At 47.5% G+C, this 17,762-nt stretch overlaps 1 protein-coding gene across 3 annotated transcripts in view; it reads right to left on the bottom strand.

The window, feature by feature from the left end:
* The window catches only part of LOC135918254 (endothelin-converting enzyme 2-like), a 99,428-nt gene that overhangs the window by 14,793 nt on the left and 66,873 nt on the right, over positions 1 to 17,762 (bottom strand). For 2 of the 3 annotated variants that reach the window (XM_070532830.1, XM_070532831.1), the window contains exons 7-8: positions 6,226 to 6,336; positions 3,735 to 4,060 (exon numbers count right to left, since the gene is read on the bottom strand). In XM_070532830.1, the coding sequence (XP_070388931.1) occupies positions 3,735 to 4,060; positions 6,226 to 6,336 (437 nt within the window). The remainder of the gene's footprint in view (positions 1 to 3,734; positions 4,061 to 6,225; positions 6,337 to 17,762) is intronic. The other variant, XM_065451921.2, reaches the window with a different exon arrangement.

Here is a 17,762-nt window from a genome sequence, read left to right as displayed (position 1 = left end):
TGATGAAAGGCTGTCAAACTTGGCGATACTGACCATAGATAAAGAACACGTTAAAAACATATACTTTACTACCGTAATTAATGAGTTTGCAGAAGCGAAGTGTCGGAAAAAGAACTTCTGAAGGAAATGTGTCCTCACCGGTCATTACTTTAGTGCAAAAGGCTCGATGTCCCACCATGTTTGTGTAACGGCAGTATGTAACCAATGTTCTATTTATCAATGTAGAATCGTTGTATTAGTTTATTATCAGTTGCGCCGCGTTGAATAAAAGATCTTCCTCCTAGTCCTAGCTAACCGTTTTTTAATCATTTTCTTGTTGTGCGACTTCATGTCACAAGTACATTGTCTGTGTCAGTTGCACGAAATTTTATAAAAAAAGGTGAATTTTGTAAGGATATTTCCCGCTATTCTATGAAGTTAGTTATGTGTCCTTGTGATTACTAGGAACTCGGTATCCTGAAAGATATGGCAGATAAGCAATAATCATATCCTGAATAATCCCTTAATAAGTAGTTATAGAGGAGGCACTTCAATTCGAGAATAGAGGACTCAAGTCAAAGTCATATTATTAACTCAACAAAAACTTCTTAAACAAAATCGTTTTGGGTGCTACAGCTTATAGTACATTGGCACTGCGTGTGGCGCCCAGTACGGCAACAGCGAAAGAAATATGAAATAGTGGACCATTGACGCTGATCCTCAATCCTCTCCATTGCAAGTGCAGACCAATAGTAGCGCAAGCTTTCGCTGGCACGGACCTCATCGCGGCCTTTCATTTATTTGTTTATTTTTATGGGGACGCCAAGAATCGGCGCGAAGCGTGCTCTATTCTGTTCCCAATCTTGTGGGGGCACCGCAGCTCAGATAATCACGTTTGTCCCCATAGCAGCAAATAAAAACAAGGCTTTATTGATCAGAATGAAGAGAACTCGTAATTTTCATAGCATTGGCGCCCGCGCAGCAGGGAGGCAGGTGGCGTTTTCTAATAGGGTGGGGAGATCAGCGTCACTGACGCAGTTAAATCTTCGTTTTCGTTCAGGGCTGCCCACGGCCAAAATACTGCACGCCATTGTACCTGCGACGCTTTTTGTGAAGTTGTTGCTGGGCAAGATATGAGTGTCGGGCTTCAATTTTGCAAATGCAATATTGCCGCTAAACATGGTAATTAAAACTTCATAGAGATATTTTTTGTTGTGACTTGAGCCATATTTTCCACGATTCCGCATTTGTACTGGCTGCCAAGCCTTATAGTCTGACAGAAGATGTGCACACATGCGCTTATCAGAAGTTATGAGTGCAGCACCCCGTGTTATTTGGCGCAGAAAAAACAGCGTCTATACCTGCTGTACTCGCGACCTCTTGGAAAAAAAGCGAACTAGAGGAGGAACCGGGGCACGTGCGCGGTGTCCATGGCGGCTGTACTGGTGCTGAAACCCGGAAATTTTCGATATGTTCGCCTTCCTCGACTGCACCCGGCGAGAAGGGGGTTGGGGGGTTGACAGAAGATCTATGGGCCCCGGGTGCCAGACCAGCTAGCTACGCCACTGCTCAGTAGTCTATGGTAAAAGAGGTGGAACATCGGGCTGCACCTATGACAGAGAACTGGAAGAATGCAAATATTATACTAATCCACAAAAATGGAAACGCTAAAGAATTGAAAAATTATAGACCTAGTAGCTTACTCGCAGTATTGCATAAAATATTCACCAGGACAATTTCCAATAGAATAAGGGCCACACCGAACTTTCGTCAACCAAGCGAACAGGCTGGCTTCAAGAAGGGATACTCTACAATGGATTACATCCATGTCATCGAGAAATCCGCAGAGTACAATCATCCTCTATATGTGGCTTTCAGAGTACAAAAAGGCAGTAGATTCAGTAGAGAAAGCACCAGTCATCGAGGTATTACCCAATCAAGGAGTACAAGCCGCTTACAGAAATATTTTTAAAAATATCTAGAGGTTCCACAGCTTCCTTAATTCTGCACACAAGAAAGTAGGGAGATACCTAAGAAGAAAGGGCTCTGACAAGGAGACATGATCTCTCTAATGCTTTTCACTGATTGCTTGGAAGAAGCGTTCAAGCAGCTTAACTGGGAAAGCTTACGAGTAAGGTAACGGCGAATATCTTAGCAACCTTCGGTTTGCAGATGACATTGTCCTATTCAGCAACAATGGAGACGAGTTATAACAATTGATTGAGGACCTTAACCGAGAGAGCATAAGAGTGGGGTTGAATATTATTATGCAGCAGACAAAGATATTGATCAATAGCTGAGCAAAGGAACGAGAGTTCAGGACGGCCAGTAGGCCTCTAGAGTCTGTGAAGAAGTACGTTTACCTAGGTCAATTACTCACAGGGGACCCTTATCATGAGAAGGAAGTTTACAGAAGAAAAACGGGTTGAAGCGCATACGGCAGACATTGGCAGCTCCTGACTGGAAGCTTACAATTATCAATAAAACAAAAGGTGTACAATCAGTGTATTCTGCCGGTGTTAACATATGGAGCAGAAACTTGGAGCCTAAAAAAGAAGCTCGAAATGAAGTTAAGGACCACGCAGAGAGCGATCGAACGATGAATGTTAGGCGACAGAGACAGGAAGACAGAGGTGTGGATCAGAGAGCAAACGGTAATAGCCGAAATTCTAATTAACTCTAAGAAAAAAATGGAGCTTGACAGGTCATGTAATCGGTAGTTTAAATAACTGGTGGACAATTACGGTCACAAAATGCGTGCCAAGAGAAGGTAAGCGCAGCCTAGGACGTCGGAAGACTTGGGGGCTGATGAATTAAAGCAATTCGCAGGTGCTAGTTGGAATCGGTTGGTGCAGGACAGGGACAATTGCAGATTGCAGGGAGAGGCCTTCGTCTGGCAGTGGTCATAAAATAGGCTGATGATGATGTTATTTCGCAGGGTTCTTGTGACGAACGATAGAAAAGTCAGACAGGACAGATGTTCATAAAAACGTCGAGATTAGAAATGGTCTGCCAAGGAATGTGGGCTGCAGCCAACGTTCCGACGAAGGACGTTCCTTCGTCAGGGCGGCAAGTGCTCTTACGAACAGAAATGACCTTGCCAAAATGATGGCTTAAGCGACATACCTATTCATAGCGATAGAAAATTGTCTATAAACATGAAATTTCTGTACAATGGAACAGAAGAGAAGCGAAATAACAGACAAACAGGAAGACATCATTGTCTCCGACTCAACATCGATAATTGTTTTTGCACATACATTTTTTTGTAAAATAAAAGAATAACAATAAAGATAACAGCAAACTTTAAAACAGGGAAGAGCACTTTTTATGTAATAAAAAACAGGTAGGTGAATTTTAACACAAAATGTCTGCTCAAGAAAAACAGGAAAAATAACTCAATAAGAGAAAGCAATGCTTTACAGAAATTTTCTGGCAAGGTAGCTGCCAGAAGTTTTCAGTTTTCTTAACGAAATATTTTTTTTTACAATGTGCAGTATTTCAGAGGTAACCGCGTCAAATTGGACATCCATCGTCAAATGCTGTTCTACGGTATGTTTTTTTAGTGTGCTTAGTTAGTTTCCTGTTTTTCGTTTTGCTGACATATAATTAGAATGATCGTTGTCGTCTTGACCAAGGCAAGCCGACAACGTGCCGTACGCCTTATTTGTAAGCCTGTGATTTTGGCTGTACGATGCAACAGTGCTGGTAGAGCATTAGCAGTCTGGCGACTCAAGCGAGAGCGCGCTAGTTACCGCTTGTGGACGTAGTGCTGGAGCGAACGCTCGTGCGCTGCCTCCCAGCGGGAGCACACGAACTGGTGAAAGTCGTGGCAGGCGTCCTCGGCGGAGCCCAGGGACTCGCGCAGCAGCTGGTTGTAGTGTTCGCAAACGTCGTTATGGCACACCATGGTTGTCGGGGCGTCGTGGATGTACAGCAAGAATACGATCAGGATAAGCCCGCTCAGTGTGACGAGAAGCATTCCCACTTCCACCAACGGCCTTGTCTTTGCATGTCTGGACCACCGAAGCAGTGTGCTGGCGCTCCTGGTTTGGTTAGACGTGTCGACAGCAGTGGGAATCTGCGCCAAACCGAGAGTTGGGTGGGGAGCGAGAAACAGAAACTGTCGGAGGCTTATACTTGAACGCGATTGTTGCATGAGTACAGCGTCCAAACTGGCCACGCTCGCTGCCTGCTGGAAACCTGTGATCACGAAGTGTGAGCTGGGGTAAACGGTGTTGCAATGGTTAGCCCCGCTCGTATTTCGTGATGGCACGTCACGGCGGTTAATCACAATGAGCGTCTAACACTGATATAAAATTGTGATGGCAGCAATTATTCAATAAGATCAATCGCACGACATTAAGCACAACATAGTCGTGGCAATATTGGTCGAGTCGGCCACCTATATTACATCAATTTCAAAACGAGCGATATTTTCCATGCGAATGAAATAGTTTATGGTTAAAGCTTTTTGATTCGGACATTTCAAAATAATGTGTCCGTTCTACGTTTTAAAACACGTTAGAACACAACTTGAAATATCATAGTTGCAGCACGTGTTTATGTCCATCAATTTTTTTCCGGTATACAAAATATCTCGATATTTTAAAAGGTAGCACTTGCAGCAACCACCACCTACATAATGACGTCTGTGGCATAAGAGGAAGCGTTAGCCCGGGTGCTCCTATATAAATACGCGTAGAAGGAGAATTCGTTTTTCTCGGTAACCACTGCACAAATTTGGCGTGGTGTGCCGCATTTCAAATAAAAACTTAAATCTAGTGACTCTTTGTTTCCAATGTTTTATTTAGGTCGCAAATGTTTTATTAAAAATGGGCAAAATTGAAACATTTTCAGAAAACTAAACCATCAACTTACAACTCTCTCACTCCGCAATGAAAAATGATGTCACAAATCTGTGACTATAGCTTCTAATAGTACATCTAAAGCGGACAAAATTGATATGTTACACGTGAAACTCAAGAAATTTAGTAATGTGAAAATACAGCTTTTGCAGAACGTAACACACCGTTTGCAGAGCGTACCCAACGTAACAAATTCACGCAAGATATAAAATGACAAATGAGATTTGGCCACTTTCAATGATCCAATGGGTGCCGTTTACAAAACCGCGATATGTGTTATGATGTAGAGCTAGGAATTTGTAAACTTCGGGCTTCTATTTTTTTCAGACTATCAAATTTTTGGAAACAATTTTGACTAAATTCTAGCCGTAAATCTAAATTTCACGTCCGGCAGTCACTAGAATTCAACTTTCTCTCTCAAATGCAACGAATTTCATTAACATCGGTCCAGGGTTTACCTCAGAAAAACGTTTTCCCATTTTACATGTATTTGAGTAGGCCGAGTCGGAGTCGGGTCCGAGCTAAATCTCCCTCTTAATTGTTCTTCCATATGCTCCGCCGTGTACTTGTACATTTATGTAGAAATAAGGGAGGTAATGTTTATTTTGCCATCATTGTAGTGTTGGTTTCTTACTGTTATTACCAAAAATTAAAGCTTCGATAACGCTTACTGCTCTTGCTAATCAAGTATGCAGTGCTCGCATGTGCTATGGGCTATAGGGCGATACTGTGTCCTCTTTTCTCAAAGCTCGCGCATTTCTAGAGCAGACCTCTACCAATGGCATGCGACAATGTAAGTTTGACACAAATTGATTTAACGCAAATATATTTAGTTGGAAGACTTAGTTATCGCAACTAAGCCTGTGGTCAACAAGTGCACTTGTGCATCTGGCGATATTTGTGACAGTGAGGCACCTTATGTCACTGACTACTTTCCTTTTTTTGGAGAGTATAGCTCTGTCTAGCGGCCCTGGGATGTCATGCTATGATGTTGTGAGCCTTTTGTTTTCCGTTCAGCTGGCGACCGATATATGAAAATCCCAAGGATGGCTTGGTGGGCGTAAAGCAGGGTTAACAGCGCACACACACGGGTAGAGGGTGACGAACAATAGGGCACTGCGCTAATATATGCATATGTCGATAAATGTTCGTCTGAGTCGTGGAAGAGCCAATGAAATCGGCCACCGTGAATTTTTTAGGCATGTTCTTCGGGGATTTATCTATTCCGGAATATCAGTGCGGTTTAGAAAACCATCGAAATCGGGTCGTCATCAAAAATGTAATTTGCAGCACCCTTCCGTCATCTTTTATAATGGCGGTAAGTGCACCTAAGTAACCCACGGCATGAAATGACTACCACCCGCCCTTGAACACTCACTGAAACCGCTGCTCTTACCGACGGCCCTTCTTCACATGCGATGGTGGAATTAGTGGCGCTTTCGGCCTTGACAGCACTCGCTTTAAGCTGGATTTGCGCGTTGGCATCCTCCTGCACAGAAAACACAGTGTTCTTGGCGATATGCTCGCATATTATATGGCCATGCTTAAGTTGGGAGAAAAGAATTAGAGAAACAATTGAATATAATTGTCGATCTAATGCATCGAATTGCTCGTCTACCTTGGCCGCCTCCCAGTGCCTTCAAACTTCTCTTATTTTCGCTGAGGCAGGGCTACGTTCTCGGTGGCTCTTTACAGTTGGACAAACCGCTTCCTTTGGAGTCATTCTTTGTAGCATCACAAAACGCGCCAATCTAGGGCGCCGTTGTAACGCAGGCCACGGAAGCGCGTCCCGGTTACTGTCACGTGCATCTGCTGCGGCGTGGATGAAGTCGCCACACACTTGAACAATGAATTCGCTACTCCAGAGTCCGTTACTTGCGCTGGCAACACTCCCTAAGTGCACAAAGATGGTTACATTAACAGGGGCACGGTGGTTCTTTCGCTTGGTGTTGTGTGTTTGATTCTGGTTTGTGGGGTCTAACCGATGTATGTCATCGAAGCGGAAAAAGTCTTTGCTACCGACCACTTTATTTGATCGGTCTCCAAAGAAGCAGCCGGTATTTACGCAGCAGTATTTTTTTAAGACAAAGAGCATTTCAAAGGAGCGGGATGTTAAAGAAGGCAATTTTTGTGCGTAGGGGGCCTCTACGAATGTACGGGCACTTGTTACAGGTGCTGTGACAAGTGCTAGCGGTGGCTCCACTGCTGCAGGAGCTATACTTGTCTGTTTTCGACCTTAATAGGCAACTCGTGTCGTAGTATGTGAAACAGCATCCCACAATGTACAGGGTGTCCCAACTAGCATGCACTAAAATAAAAAAAAATATTGGCACGCGGTAGTTACGCTAGAAGCCGAGGGTGAAGAAGTGAGCGTGGTAGCTGCTGCAGAAACGAGCAGTAAACGGCCGTTCGCTTGGAACTGACTACTTGCCTTTTCCACTCGCGGTAAACTGGTGGAAGCTCCAGGTACGCATCCACCGTATGCCTACTGCTCCTAAACCAGAAGCTACCGCTGCCATTACGTCGGGGACGGCAGAAATCCATCGAAGCAGCCGTCGCCTCCAAGGTCTTCCTCCACAATACAGTCCCCTGGCAAGCTCCGTGAGGAAGATCTCAACAACCCAAGTCAGACCAAGAGGATCCCAAATGCTGCTGTACCATGAATTTTAAACGCGCCTCGCACGCCTAACCCATTCAAAGACGATGCCTTTGAGGACGTTGAAGACTGGTTGGACCATTTCGACCGGGTCGCCGCTTTTAACGACTGGGACGATCGCCGTTAGTTGAACGTCTACTTTTCCCTTTTAGTCGCGGCAAGAGTATGGTAAGAGAACCACGAAGCCTCATTTACCAGCGGGCAGGAGTTGTACTGGATTGGAAAAACTTTAATAAAAGTCCTGCAGGACGCACGTCAGCGCGCAGTGGGCGTCTCCCACGCAGGGACCGACAGGGAGTACCTGGCGGCCGCCGCGCGAGCCTGCTGGACGGCCATTGCTGGTCTTGTAGGAGCGGGGTTTGTATGGTCTTCTCCCATTTGGAGGTAGAGTCGGGCGGAGCCTTTCTGTGCTGCGTCGAGGAGGGTGTTGTCCGTACCTGAGTAATCGGGATGTAGGGTTGGTGGGCCTGTGGGTATCAGCAGGTACTTATGCACAAGGGCATTGATGACGTTATCCGGCGAAGCAGTGCCTTTGGCCTGGTGAAGGACTTTGGTGAGCGAGTGACGCTGGTTCGCGCGGGTGTTGGTGTCGTCGAGAACGTGTTTGAGGAGGTTCCACGTCTTCCCGTTGCGGACTTGTCCGTCGACCGAGTTACACACCTCGTCCCATTGCTTTTTCGATAGGGTGGTGCACTGTTCCGTTATGGTCTTGTTCCGTTCAGCAATGCGTTTGCAGAGCCTGCGGCTGAGACGCTGGCTCTCCCATCATGTCAGTAGAGACTGTTTGGCCTCGAGCAAGTAGGCGAAGCGGCTGTCCAGCTTCTCGGTTGGCATATCCGTGCTGAATGTTTTTGTGGCCTTACCGACATCGGCCTTGAGCTGAGCCATCAACGTCTAGAGGTTCGGGGCACTGTCGGGAGGGAGTCATGAAGCACGGGTCTTTCGAAAGAGGTCCCAATGCACCCGCATGTACTACTTGGGGCTTTTGACGATGCTGCGTAAGTGCACGGACAGTATAAGATGGTGGCTGCCAAGATCCTCCGTAAGATTGGACCAGCGGGCAACGGCTGTGTTCTTCACGAAGCAGATATCCGGGGTGGTGTCTCTGTGCGTGAACGTGCCGATGCGGGTAAGGAACGTCTTGTCTGTCACTAGGGTGAGATCGAGCTGGTTCGCATGCTGCCACAGCACGGTGCCCTTGGCGTTGTCATAAACGTAACCCCAGCTGCGTTGCGCAGCGTTAAAATCGCCAGCTATCACGAGCGGTTTGAGCCTGCAAGACGGATGACTCTATGGAATAGGCATCGGAATTGTAGACTCTTTTGTCTGGGGCTGCTGTACACGTAGAGGATGTACACACTTTGTCGAGAGGCGTCGCTTGGGAGAGTCTCCGTCATGACGTTGTCCACTCTGGACTTGCGGAGGTCATGCGTGAGGCAGGTGAGCTTTTGAGAGACCAGCGTGGTGGTACCACGTCCTCCCGCGAGGCCTGGTAACCACTGGTAACCGGTTAACGTGGCGGTGTGTTTTAGAGTTTCTTGCAATAGGATTACGTGGGGCTTGGCGCCATGGCTGCGTATGTATTGCTGCAGGGAGGCTTTCCTCGTAGTGAAACTCCTGCAGTTACACTGCCAGATGCGGAATGCTTCATGTCGCCTGGCCATCTTGATGCTTGTGGGGGTCGGCCCGGGTGCGTATTTGGAATATCCAGAAAGTACAAAGCATGGCAACCGCAGCACCACGCTATTGGCGCACGAGCCTGCGGGACGCCGTGATGTCACTCCTAGCAACGGCGCCAAGCGATAACTCTCGTTCCCGGTGCTCTCCGTATAAAAATCGCTCACGTGACCTGTTCATAGGTGCCTAAGGACAGGATCGTTTAGGGATTTTTGAGAAGGCAAGATGGTGGCGCCGAGTGACGCCGTGGCGTGTTCGTTCTCGGCGTGATCGTCCTCCGGCTCGCGCGGACCGTGCGTTGTTCAACGTTGCTTATGTGATCGTGCTTGCGTTGCTTGTGTGTTGGTGTTAGGTTCTGTGTTACTTGGCTGAAAGCCGCGAGTAATGGTGGTGCGGCAGTGCGACTTTCGCCTCGATGAGCTCTGGCAGTACAGAATCTGCGTTGTGTGACCCGTGCTTCCTTGACAATTGAAATGCCGAACTCGTCTAGCGCCTCGGCAGCGAAAGTCTGCGAACCGCGATGTGGCGTCGCCGTGTCAGACTTTGCTTAACGGACATGGAGGGATGTGCTGCTCGCTACAAGTCATGTAAATGCGACTGCGTCGACCGCCCATGCACTGTTCAGCGCTGAATGTGTGTTAGGTGTGCTGTGCTTGAAACGAGTGGTGCAGCTATGCAGCGGGGGTGGTGGAAGAGCAGAGTGGCTTAGGGGTCTCCATTTGCGAGTTCACAGATATGTGCTCCCGTTTTGGTCTGATTAGCGGCTGTCGCGGGATTATGGTGTGCTCTTTACCTAGTATGAAGTTTACGATACTAGGTAACACACAGACATGTTCACGCTTTTCCGTGCTATATGTTATTTGCATGACGACCGAGTTGAAAACAAGGCATATGTCTGTGTTGTTTGCATTTGTGTGTTGTAAATTACATCCTATTGTGGAAATTCTGGCAGTCTTATTACGCAAGGAGCACTAACGTAAAGATAAAAACATATTTCTGTGTGTCTGAAATTTTGAATTACCCATAATAGCCTTCACGACTGATAAGCGGGCTACACAGCCTGTGTGAATCAGCTACCTTTTGTTGCGACCCTCTTCGATGTGGCAGACTGATGCATGGTGCGGGTTTATTTCTGTACTGTTGTAAAAACCATTTGTTTATTCACCCAATGCAAATGTACTGCTTCTTCGCCGCAGTACATTTTAGTTACGCGCTGAAGGTTACTAAAAGTGGGAGGGCACAGCTATCACCCAGCATTGTATGTCCACTCAGGCGACCTGAAAGGCGGCGGTTGCGCGAGTGTATAATTAAAGAACTCTTTTTATGTCCAGTGACAGTGGCCCCTTATCACTTTTAGTTTGCTTCACCGCAGTACTAGGTTGTATTGCGAAAAAGGTAATCTTAAAAAGCTCAATTATGCAACGTTTCTTTCGTAGCTTGCTACACCGCAATACAGGGGTGTAGCATCGTGCAGTAAAGCATACTAAGAGTGGAAAGGGCACATAGGTTTACTCATTATTTTCAATTGTGATATAATTTGCAAGTGAATCTGTGCTCTTGGTAAGCTTTATTGACAATTCTTTGTACATTACAAATTCATATTATCAGGAAGCATACTAAGGCACATTCGCCATTTTGTAATGCATTATTCACCTTCAATGTAGGAGCACAATGCGGATTCATGCCTATGCTTCTGGCTGGACTGCGCGTGCTCTTTGAGAAGTGATTTATTGTTCATAAATGCACTGGTACTTACTCTGAACTGGAGGGCTGAAGTTGATACGGAAGCACAATTTTTATTAAGGGGACAAGATGTTGCCAAGGTGGTTGTAGCACAGTTTTTTTTTCTTCCAGGTACCTTTTCTACTAGAAGCTTCCATTGCAGTGTTTCGAGCCTCTTTGAGCCAGCACATAGTGTATATAAAAATGGGACACCGATTGGGAACATCACCTATGCTCTCTGCAGTAAGCTGCGCACAGGATAAGTTCATGCCTATCTATAGAAAAAAATGTAGCATGACCAGACAAACTAAAAGGGGGTTGGCTGCAGCAATACTAAGTGTTAAATGGTGCCTTATCCTTTCTGTTAAGTTCTCTGTTTTGTGCTTTTTATTATGGATCCTCCACAGTAACCATTAGAGTGCCGAACGTGAGCTTGTTGGTCTCAGATCTCATGGTTGTTACTAACAAAACAGTGTGATAAACAAACAAGGGCTTGGAGGCATCCAGTCACCTTGCTTATCTCATGGTGTTGCTTCATGAGCACCGTGAGCCTCCAGAGCAACTAGGAAGCAAAATTTGTTGCAATCGCTTCAGAACTGTATTGCAACCAAACGAACAGTGCTCTCAATAACAACTTTTGGACAGTAGAATGCTTGCGCCCAGCAAAGTCTAAGAAGGAAGCATTCCGGATGTGCAAGTAGGCCTTTTGAAGCTGGCATCATTGATGAAGGGGCTTTGCCTGCTGCCCTCTTTATGGATACACAAAGATGATTTCCTCTTTGAGAGGGATTGTTTCAGATGTCGTTACATGGCAACAATGCCGGGTGTGTAGTAGCAGAGAAGCTTGTCTTTGCCCACTGTCAATAATATGTTCCTTTTCCAGTGCCCCTGTGGAAGTGCCTACTTTTTGGACACAAAGTGCTCTCCATGCATGCATGCATTTTTAGCTTGTAAAGATGTCTATTACCCTTTGCCTCAAGCTGGTCCTTGTTGATGTCAACCAAGAAGGCATTGCGGAGTATGTCGATGCGGACTTACATATCAGTGTTGATGCCAGTGAAACCAGGTTAATGGAGAGAGAGAGAGCGTAAACTTTAATTTCAAATCAGCAAGATTTGAGTCCGGCGTCTTTTAGTGGGTCTGGGCACCCGCCGCAGACGCGGTTCCGAGACCTTGTCTCGAAGCGGCTTCCTCGGCTCGCTGGACGGCCCAGAGTTGTGCTGTCAGGTCAGAGCTGAGCAGTGCGGTCATCCAGCGTGACTGGAGGCTGGCGGTGGAAGAGACGGAGGGGTCGGCACTGCCCGACTTGTTTGTTAGGTCCCGACACTCCCATAGCATGTGATTTAGTGTGGCAACCTCGCCACAAGATGTGCATCTGTTTGTAGTGTACATGTCTGGATACATGGCGTGCATGAGTCTGAGGTTTCTGTAAGAGTCTGTTTGTGATTGTCTGAAGTGTACTGCTTGCGTACTGTCTAACATAGCGTGAGGGAATGGGTATATGCGTCTTTGTAATTGGTAGTGTGCCGTGATGTCGTGAAAAGTGCTCATACGATCCTCCCATGCCCAGACGTTTGCAGTACCCCGCGGGGGCTCTTCCTCCGATGCTGCTCGGTGAGTCAGGCCTCGAGCAACGCCGTGAGCCGCTTCGTTGGGGGTGCTCATTCCAGTGTGTGCCGGGATCCACAGCAAATGCCTTCGGGTATCAACGTCGGCCTCTCCCTGGTGTATGGGATGTCGCTGGAGTATCTGATACGCCTCTTGCGAGATGCGCCCATTTGCAAAATTGCGAATTGCCGTTTGCGAGTCACAGATCACGTATGTAGCTTTGGTTTGTGTGAGGGCCGGTGCTATGGCCGCTTCCTCTGCCGCTTCGGCATGTGCCGTGTTCACGGTGACGCTCGTGAGGTGGTTGCCTCGGTGGCTAGTAACTGCTGCCACGAAACTCTTCCTGTCTCGATAGCGGGCTGCGTCGGTGAAGACCGCATCCTTGTCGTTAGAGTAACTTTTGTTCATTTGTTGTGCCCTGGCTTTACGCCTCCCCGTGTGGTGTTGGGGGTTCATGTTGCGAGGCAATGGGGGTACGTATAGTTGCTCGCGTATGGGTCTTGGAATGTCTACTTTGACGCCATGTTGCGAGTGGTATGTGATGCCGAGATTTTCAAGCACGTGTCTGCCCGGGCGGGTCTTGGATAGGCGTTCAAGTTGGGACACTTGTTGCGCCTCCACGAGTTCTTCGAGCGTATTGTGTAGGCCTAGTTCTAAGAGCCTGGTGGTGCTGACTCCAGGCGCAAGTCCCAACGCACATTTGTAGGCCTTGCGTATGAGCGCGTTGACCTTGTTTTTTTCCGCAACCGTCGAGTTGTGAAACGCTGCCGTGTACCTTATCTGGGAAATGACGAAGGCTTGGATGAGTCGGATGACGCTGCCTTCGCGCATGCCCGCGTGTTCGTTGGTGATGCGTCGAATGAGCTGCATCGTGCTGGTGGCCTTTGCCGTTATCTTGCAAAGTGCTTCGCCATTGCCACCCTTATGCTCTATCATCATTCCTAGTACCCGGATTTTCTCTACTATAGGGATGGGTAGGCCATTTGATGCCGTTAATTGGATCTAATTGCCGTTAATTGGAGGTTAATGGAGCTGCCGTTTATTTCTGTCCACTCCATCTTCATCCTGTTACAATGAGCAGTTCTTTGTCCAAACAGAAGGCATATGTAGTTGGTCATGCATAGCCTGCGCACTAATACTTGTTGGCATGTTATGACCTTAGCAGTGTCTATATGCAAAAACATTCTGATGTGTTGATGACTTCCTTCTCTTTATCACACTTTGCCTGGTGAAGCCAGCAACTTGGCCAATTAGATGTTCAACAGGCTTCCCATTAGTTTTCCCAGCGTCTCTTTTACCAGGGTGCTGCTCATAGATATCTGTTTTCTTGACCTTGCACTGCACTTAAACCATGGCCACACCTGCTCAGTTTGCGATCAGAAAAGTGCTATAAATCATGTTGTTCCAAACTCATGACATGTGCTGCAAGGCCTTGAGGAACACACTCATTAATTTCCACCCTCATCATACTGTATGAAGCTTCGCATGACAAGTGCGACAATTAACATCTGCTGGTTTTTCAGTGCTATTCCTGTCCAGCTTGCTGAAAGCTATCCCGAGTGTTTCAAAAGCAGGACTGCTGCTGAACAAGAAGTGCATAAAGCAAAGGTAGCTATAACCATATATGTCACACAAAATGAAGGCCACTGAGTGGACAGGCGGTTTATATCTTATCCAACAAGCTTGGTTCTCCCTTTGCAAGTGAGTAAACCCAACCTGCCTCAAAAACATGACCTGTGACAAACTATGTGCCAGATGCTGTGTCCCCTGCAAAGCCAAAGATGTGTACAACATCGTGACACCCGCAGTGGCTTCTACACTGGGCAAACAGGCTACTATAAGAACGACCACCTCTACTAATATGCTAATAACATGAAAACGTGCAGAAATTTGGCTATTCATTGGGCCCAACTGCAGGTGCAAGCCACTTTTCCACCAGATGTGTGTTGTTAACAGGAATTGGAGCTACACAAATGCAGACAAAAACAATTTTGTTTGAAAGCAGTTCAGTTGAACTATATTCTGCACAAACAGGGCTACTTGCAGCGCTGGTACCTTGTAGCTACAATTAATGGCTGTCCCACCATGCAAGGGCACTATTCTTGAATTATTAACTTCTATTTATATTTATGGTGGCTATATATTGCAAGTACATATCCACATTGTGTGCAATATGGGTAAATGGTGTCAACTATGATAGCCATTCCTAATCTGAGATGCAACAAAAGAACTAATATAGGCAACAAATTGTAATTCAAAAAGACAACCCGTGCACAGGATAAGTGACAGACTTCCTTTTATTGAACAAAAGTCGCATGTGTCACACGTCACCAACAGTGGGTAGCAAACTTGCGAGCTTGGGTGACAGAGGCAAAACTTAGTAAAATGGTACAGTCATACTCAAAAGTAAAACGGCCTATGACACAATAAAGGACATTATATTGTACTAAATGAAACGGGAAGACTCCATCCAAGAACACATTATGGCACCACATAATTGACATGGTGTAAAAGATGTTAACAAGCCCTCCCCATAAAAAAGAAACACTGAAAACATGCCTTAAAAGGCAATGTGCAGCGTCTGAAAGCAAGAAAAAACAACCGAAAAAAGGTTTCGCTAAGTCTTTCAATTATTAAAATTGTCAAACTGTCTTGTCACTTCTTAAAGGATCTGCATTGTGTACTAGGGTGTTCTGATGAGGCAGTTTCAGCAAGTGTATTGGAAAGCAGTGTTCCCAGTCTGTGTCCAATATTTCGAATTTAAAGAGGGTAAGGCTGCCTTTCAAAGATGTACATTTTAGTTTATAAAACAGAAAGTGCCCAGCAAAATTGCTGTGCTTTAGAAATTCACCTATAGCAGTGCTCTTAAATTAAAGTATTAGCTTGCACAATGCCATTATAACAGCTTTCCACGTCTAATATTTTTTATCCCAGTTGTAAAAAGATGGGATTTTCTTTTTGAACAGAACATTTTTAACTATATTTAACAGGAGAACCAAATAAATAATAAAAATGGCATTTCGCATCTGCAACAACTTCAATGTACTTGAAATTCAGCATATTGGGACATGGAGGAAGCCATAAATATGCAATAACGGCCCGAGAGAGTTCACTGCAATTAGGTGAAGAAATTGGCACATACCTGCACCATTTATTGATATCTAGAGTGAACTTTAACATTCAACACAATATAGGCTCTTTCGGGACTGTTTATAACGTTTTGTGCCAGCGCACATACGTTAAAACACTATTCAGTGCTTTCACGCCGTGTCGATGTATGCCGAATTGCATTAACAGGACGTGAGCAGCACAGTAATCGCAAGGGCGTTTTGTTTCCACTTGAGGGCATCGCGCTGCGTATCATTAGTAGTAGTGGTGGAATACGACTCCATCTCACAGGTTCCAATCTTGTCGGCATGGGTTTTACCCAGCTTTTCTCGCAGCGTAAACTGTCGCACCGGCGTAGGTCCCAATTCGTATCAATCGGCAGGGAGGAGAGGGCGCTTCGATGGATGGGACGGAAAGTCGCGTCACTTCCGGCTCGCGACCGCGCCAGCACACAGTTACGCCACATTCACGTAGGCGCGTACACGTGCCAGCCACGACAAAACGTTGGCCACGGCGTTGGCCATGACCCGCAAGCTACGCGAAACCGCTGGTGATGAGAGTACGTTGTTAGGCATGACACCATGGCGCGTCCCCGCAGGCGGTAGCCAATAGCGTGGCGCTGCGGTTGCCATGCGTTGTCCCTTCTGGATGTTCCAAATACGCGGCCCGGGCACCTAACCGGTTGGAAGGGTGCCGCGTGTGCGGGTGGATCGGGCCTGGGGTGTTCGGGCGAGACCGGCTTACAAGCGGCAATGGCGGGGGCTACGACGCTTTCGAGGTTCTGTTCGACTGTCCCCAACCGATTACCGTGGACCGTGAGAGTGGACTGCGTGCGGGCCATATTCTCTCCGTGAAAGCAGAGGCTCTCTTTAATTGCCGACATCGTACTTTTAATCTCTTCTAACACGGGTTTCAGTTCTGGTAGGGCGCGAGCGACGGCGTGTTTCTTGGGCGTGCTCTCGCCGTCGGCGCTACCAGCGCTAACAGGTTGCGGCGGTGGTCATGGGGCTATTGCATTGGCGGCGTCCTCGGCGGCGGGCATAATGGCTGCGCGCGCGCTCCTGTCGTTTGTAGTTCGGCAATCGCGGCCGTAAGTTTGAGAATTGTCTCTTTCATAGCGGCGTTTTCGCGTTTGAGTAACGCGATCTCGGATGTATTACTGTATGTAACGTGCTCTGGGAGTGAGCCCGACCCTACCTGTCATGTGGTGTCGTTTCTTCTCCCCCGGACGACGTCCGTTCAGGTGAGGGTGCCTCATTTCTTGTCGCTCGTTCGCTGTGCCGGCTAGCTTGACAATCGTTGACAGGAGGGCCCGGAGCGGGATCGATAAAGGGAGGCGGAACCGGACCCAGGCCCGGACTTGGAGCGAGAAGCGGAGTGGTCTCGAGATGCGCCGCGCGGCGCACCATGGGAGCGAGCCCGGGGTCAGCTCCGGGCTGTTGATGGCCGCCTGGAGCGGCTTCGGGATCGGCCCCTGGATCTGGACTGGGATCGGTTGTTGTCAGCGGCCCGGACACGTCCAGGGAGGTGCGGGTAGTCGTCTTCAGTGGCAGCGATGGCGGACTTGGGCATTGTAGTGCAGTTGTCGCCGTCCCTCGTCGAGCGTGCTCTCTCCCATCGCCGTCGTCGCACCAAGTATGGAATGTGGTAGCGTTCCTTGCAGGCTTTGTCGGCAGTGAGATTGTGGCCACCACATAGCTTACATTTGGGTGCACAGTGGTGCTCCTGAGTGGGGTTTGGGGCACCACAGCCTCGGCCGATAACGTCGCTGGGGTTTGGGCACAGGTACGCACGGTGGCCCAGCCGACCACAGGTGTACCATATATCAACCTGCCTAGGGTATAGCGTACAGTGCGCGAGAACAGATCCGTGGCACACAAAATTGGACACTCGATGACCGTCGAATGCCACGATTACTGCGGTGGTAGTGCCTATCCGCTTGGCGGCCAATGCCAGCGGATTTCTGTCATTGACTATTTTCGAGTCGATGTCTGCCGGCCCGTCATGCACGGGGAGCCCGCGGATGAGTCCTTTGCAATCGCACTGTAGTGCCTCTTCGTAGGCGCTGATCTCGTACGTAATGCCTTGGATTCAAATTTGCTTTACTCGCACGTAGCGGTCAGCATTTTCTCTGAGCGGAGTGC

This window comes from Dermacentor albipictus, chromosome 2 (genome assembly GCF_038994185.2).
Source record: "Dermacentor albipictus isolate Rhodes 1998 colony chromosome 2, USDA_Dalb.pri_finalv2, whole genome shotgun sequence".
In the NCBI taxonomy this organism is placed as follows: Eukaryota; Metazoa; Arthropoda; class Arachnida; order Ixodida; family Ixodidae; genus Dermacentor; species Dermacentor albipictus.
This window is presented reverse-complemented; position numbering and strand designations above follow the sequence as displayed.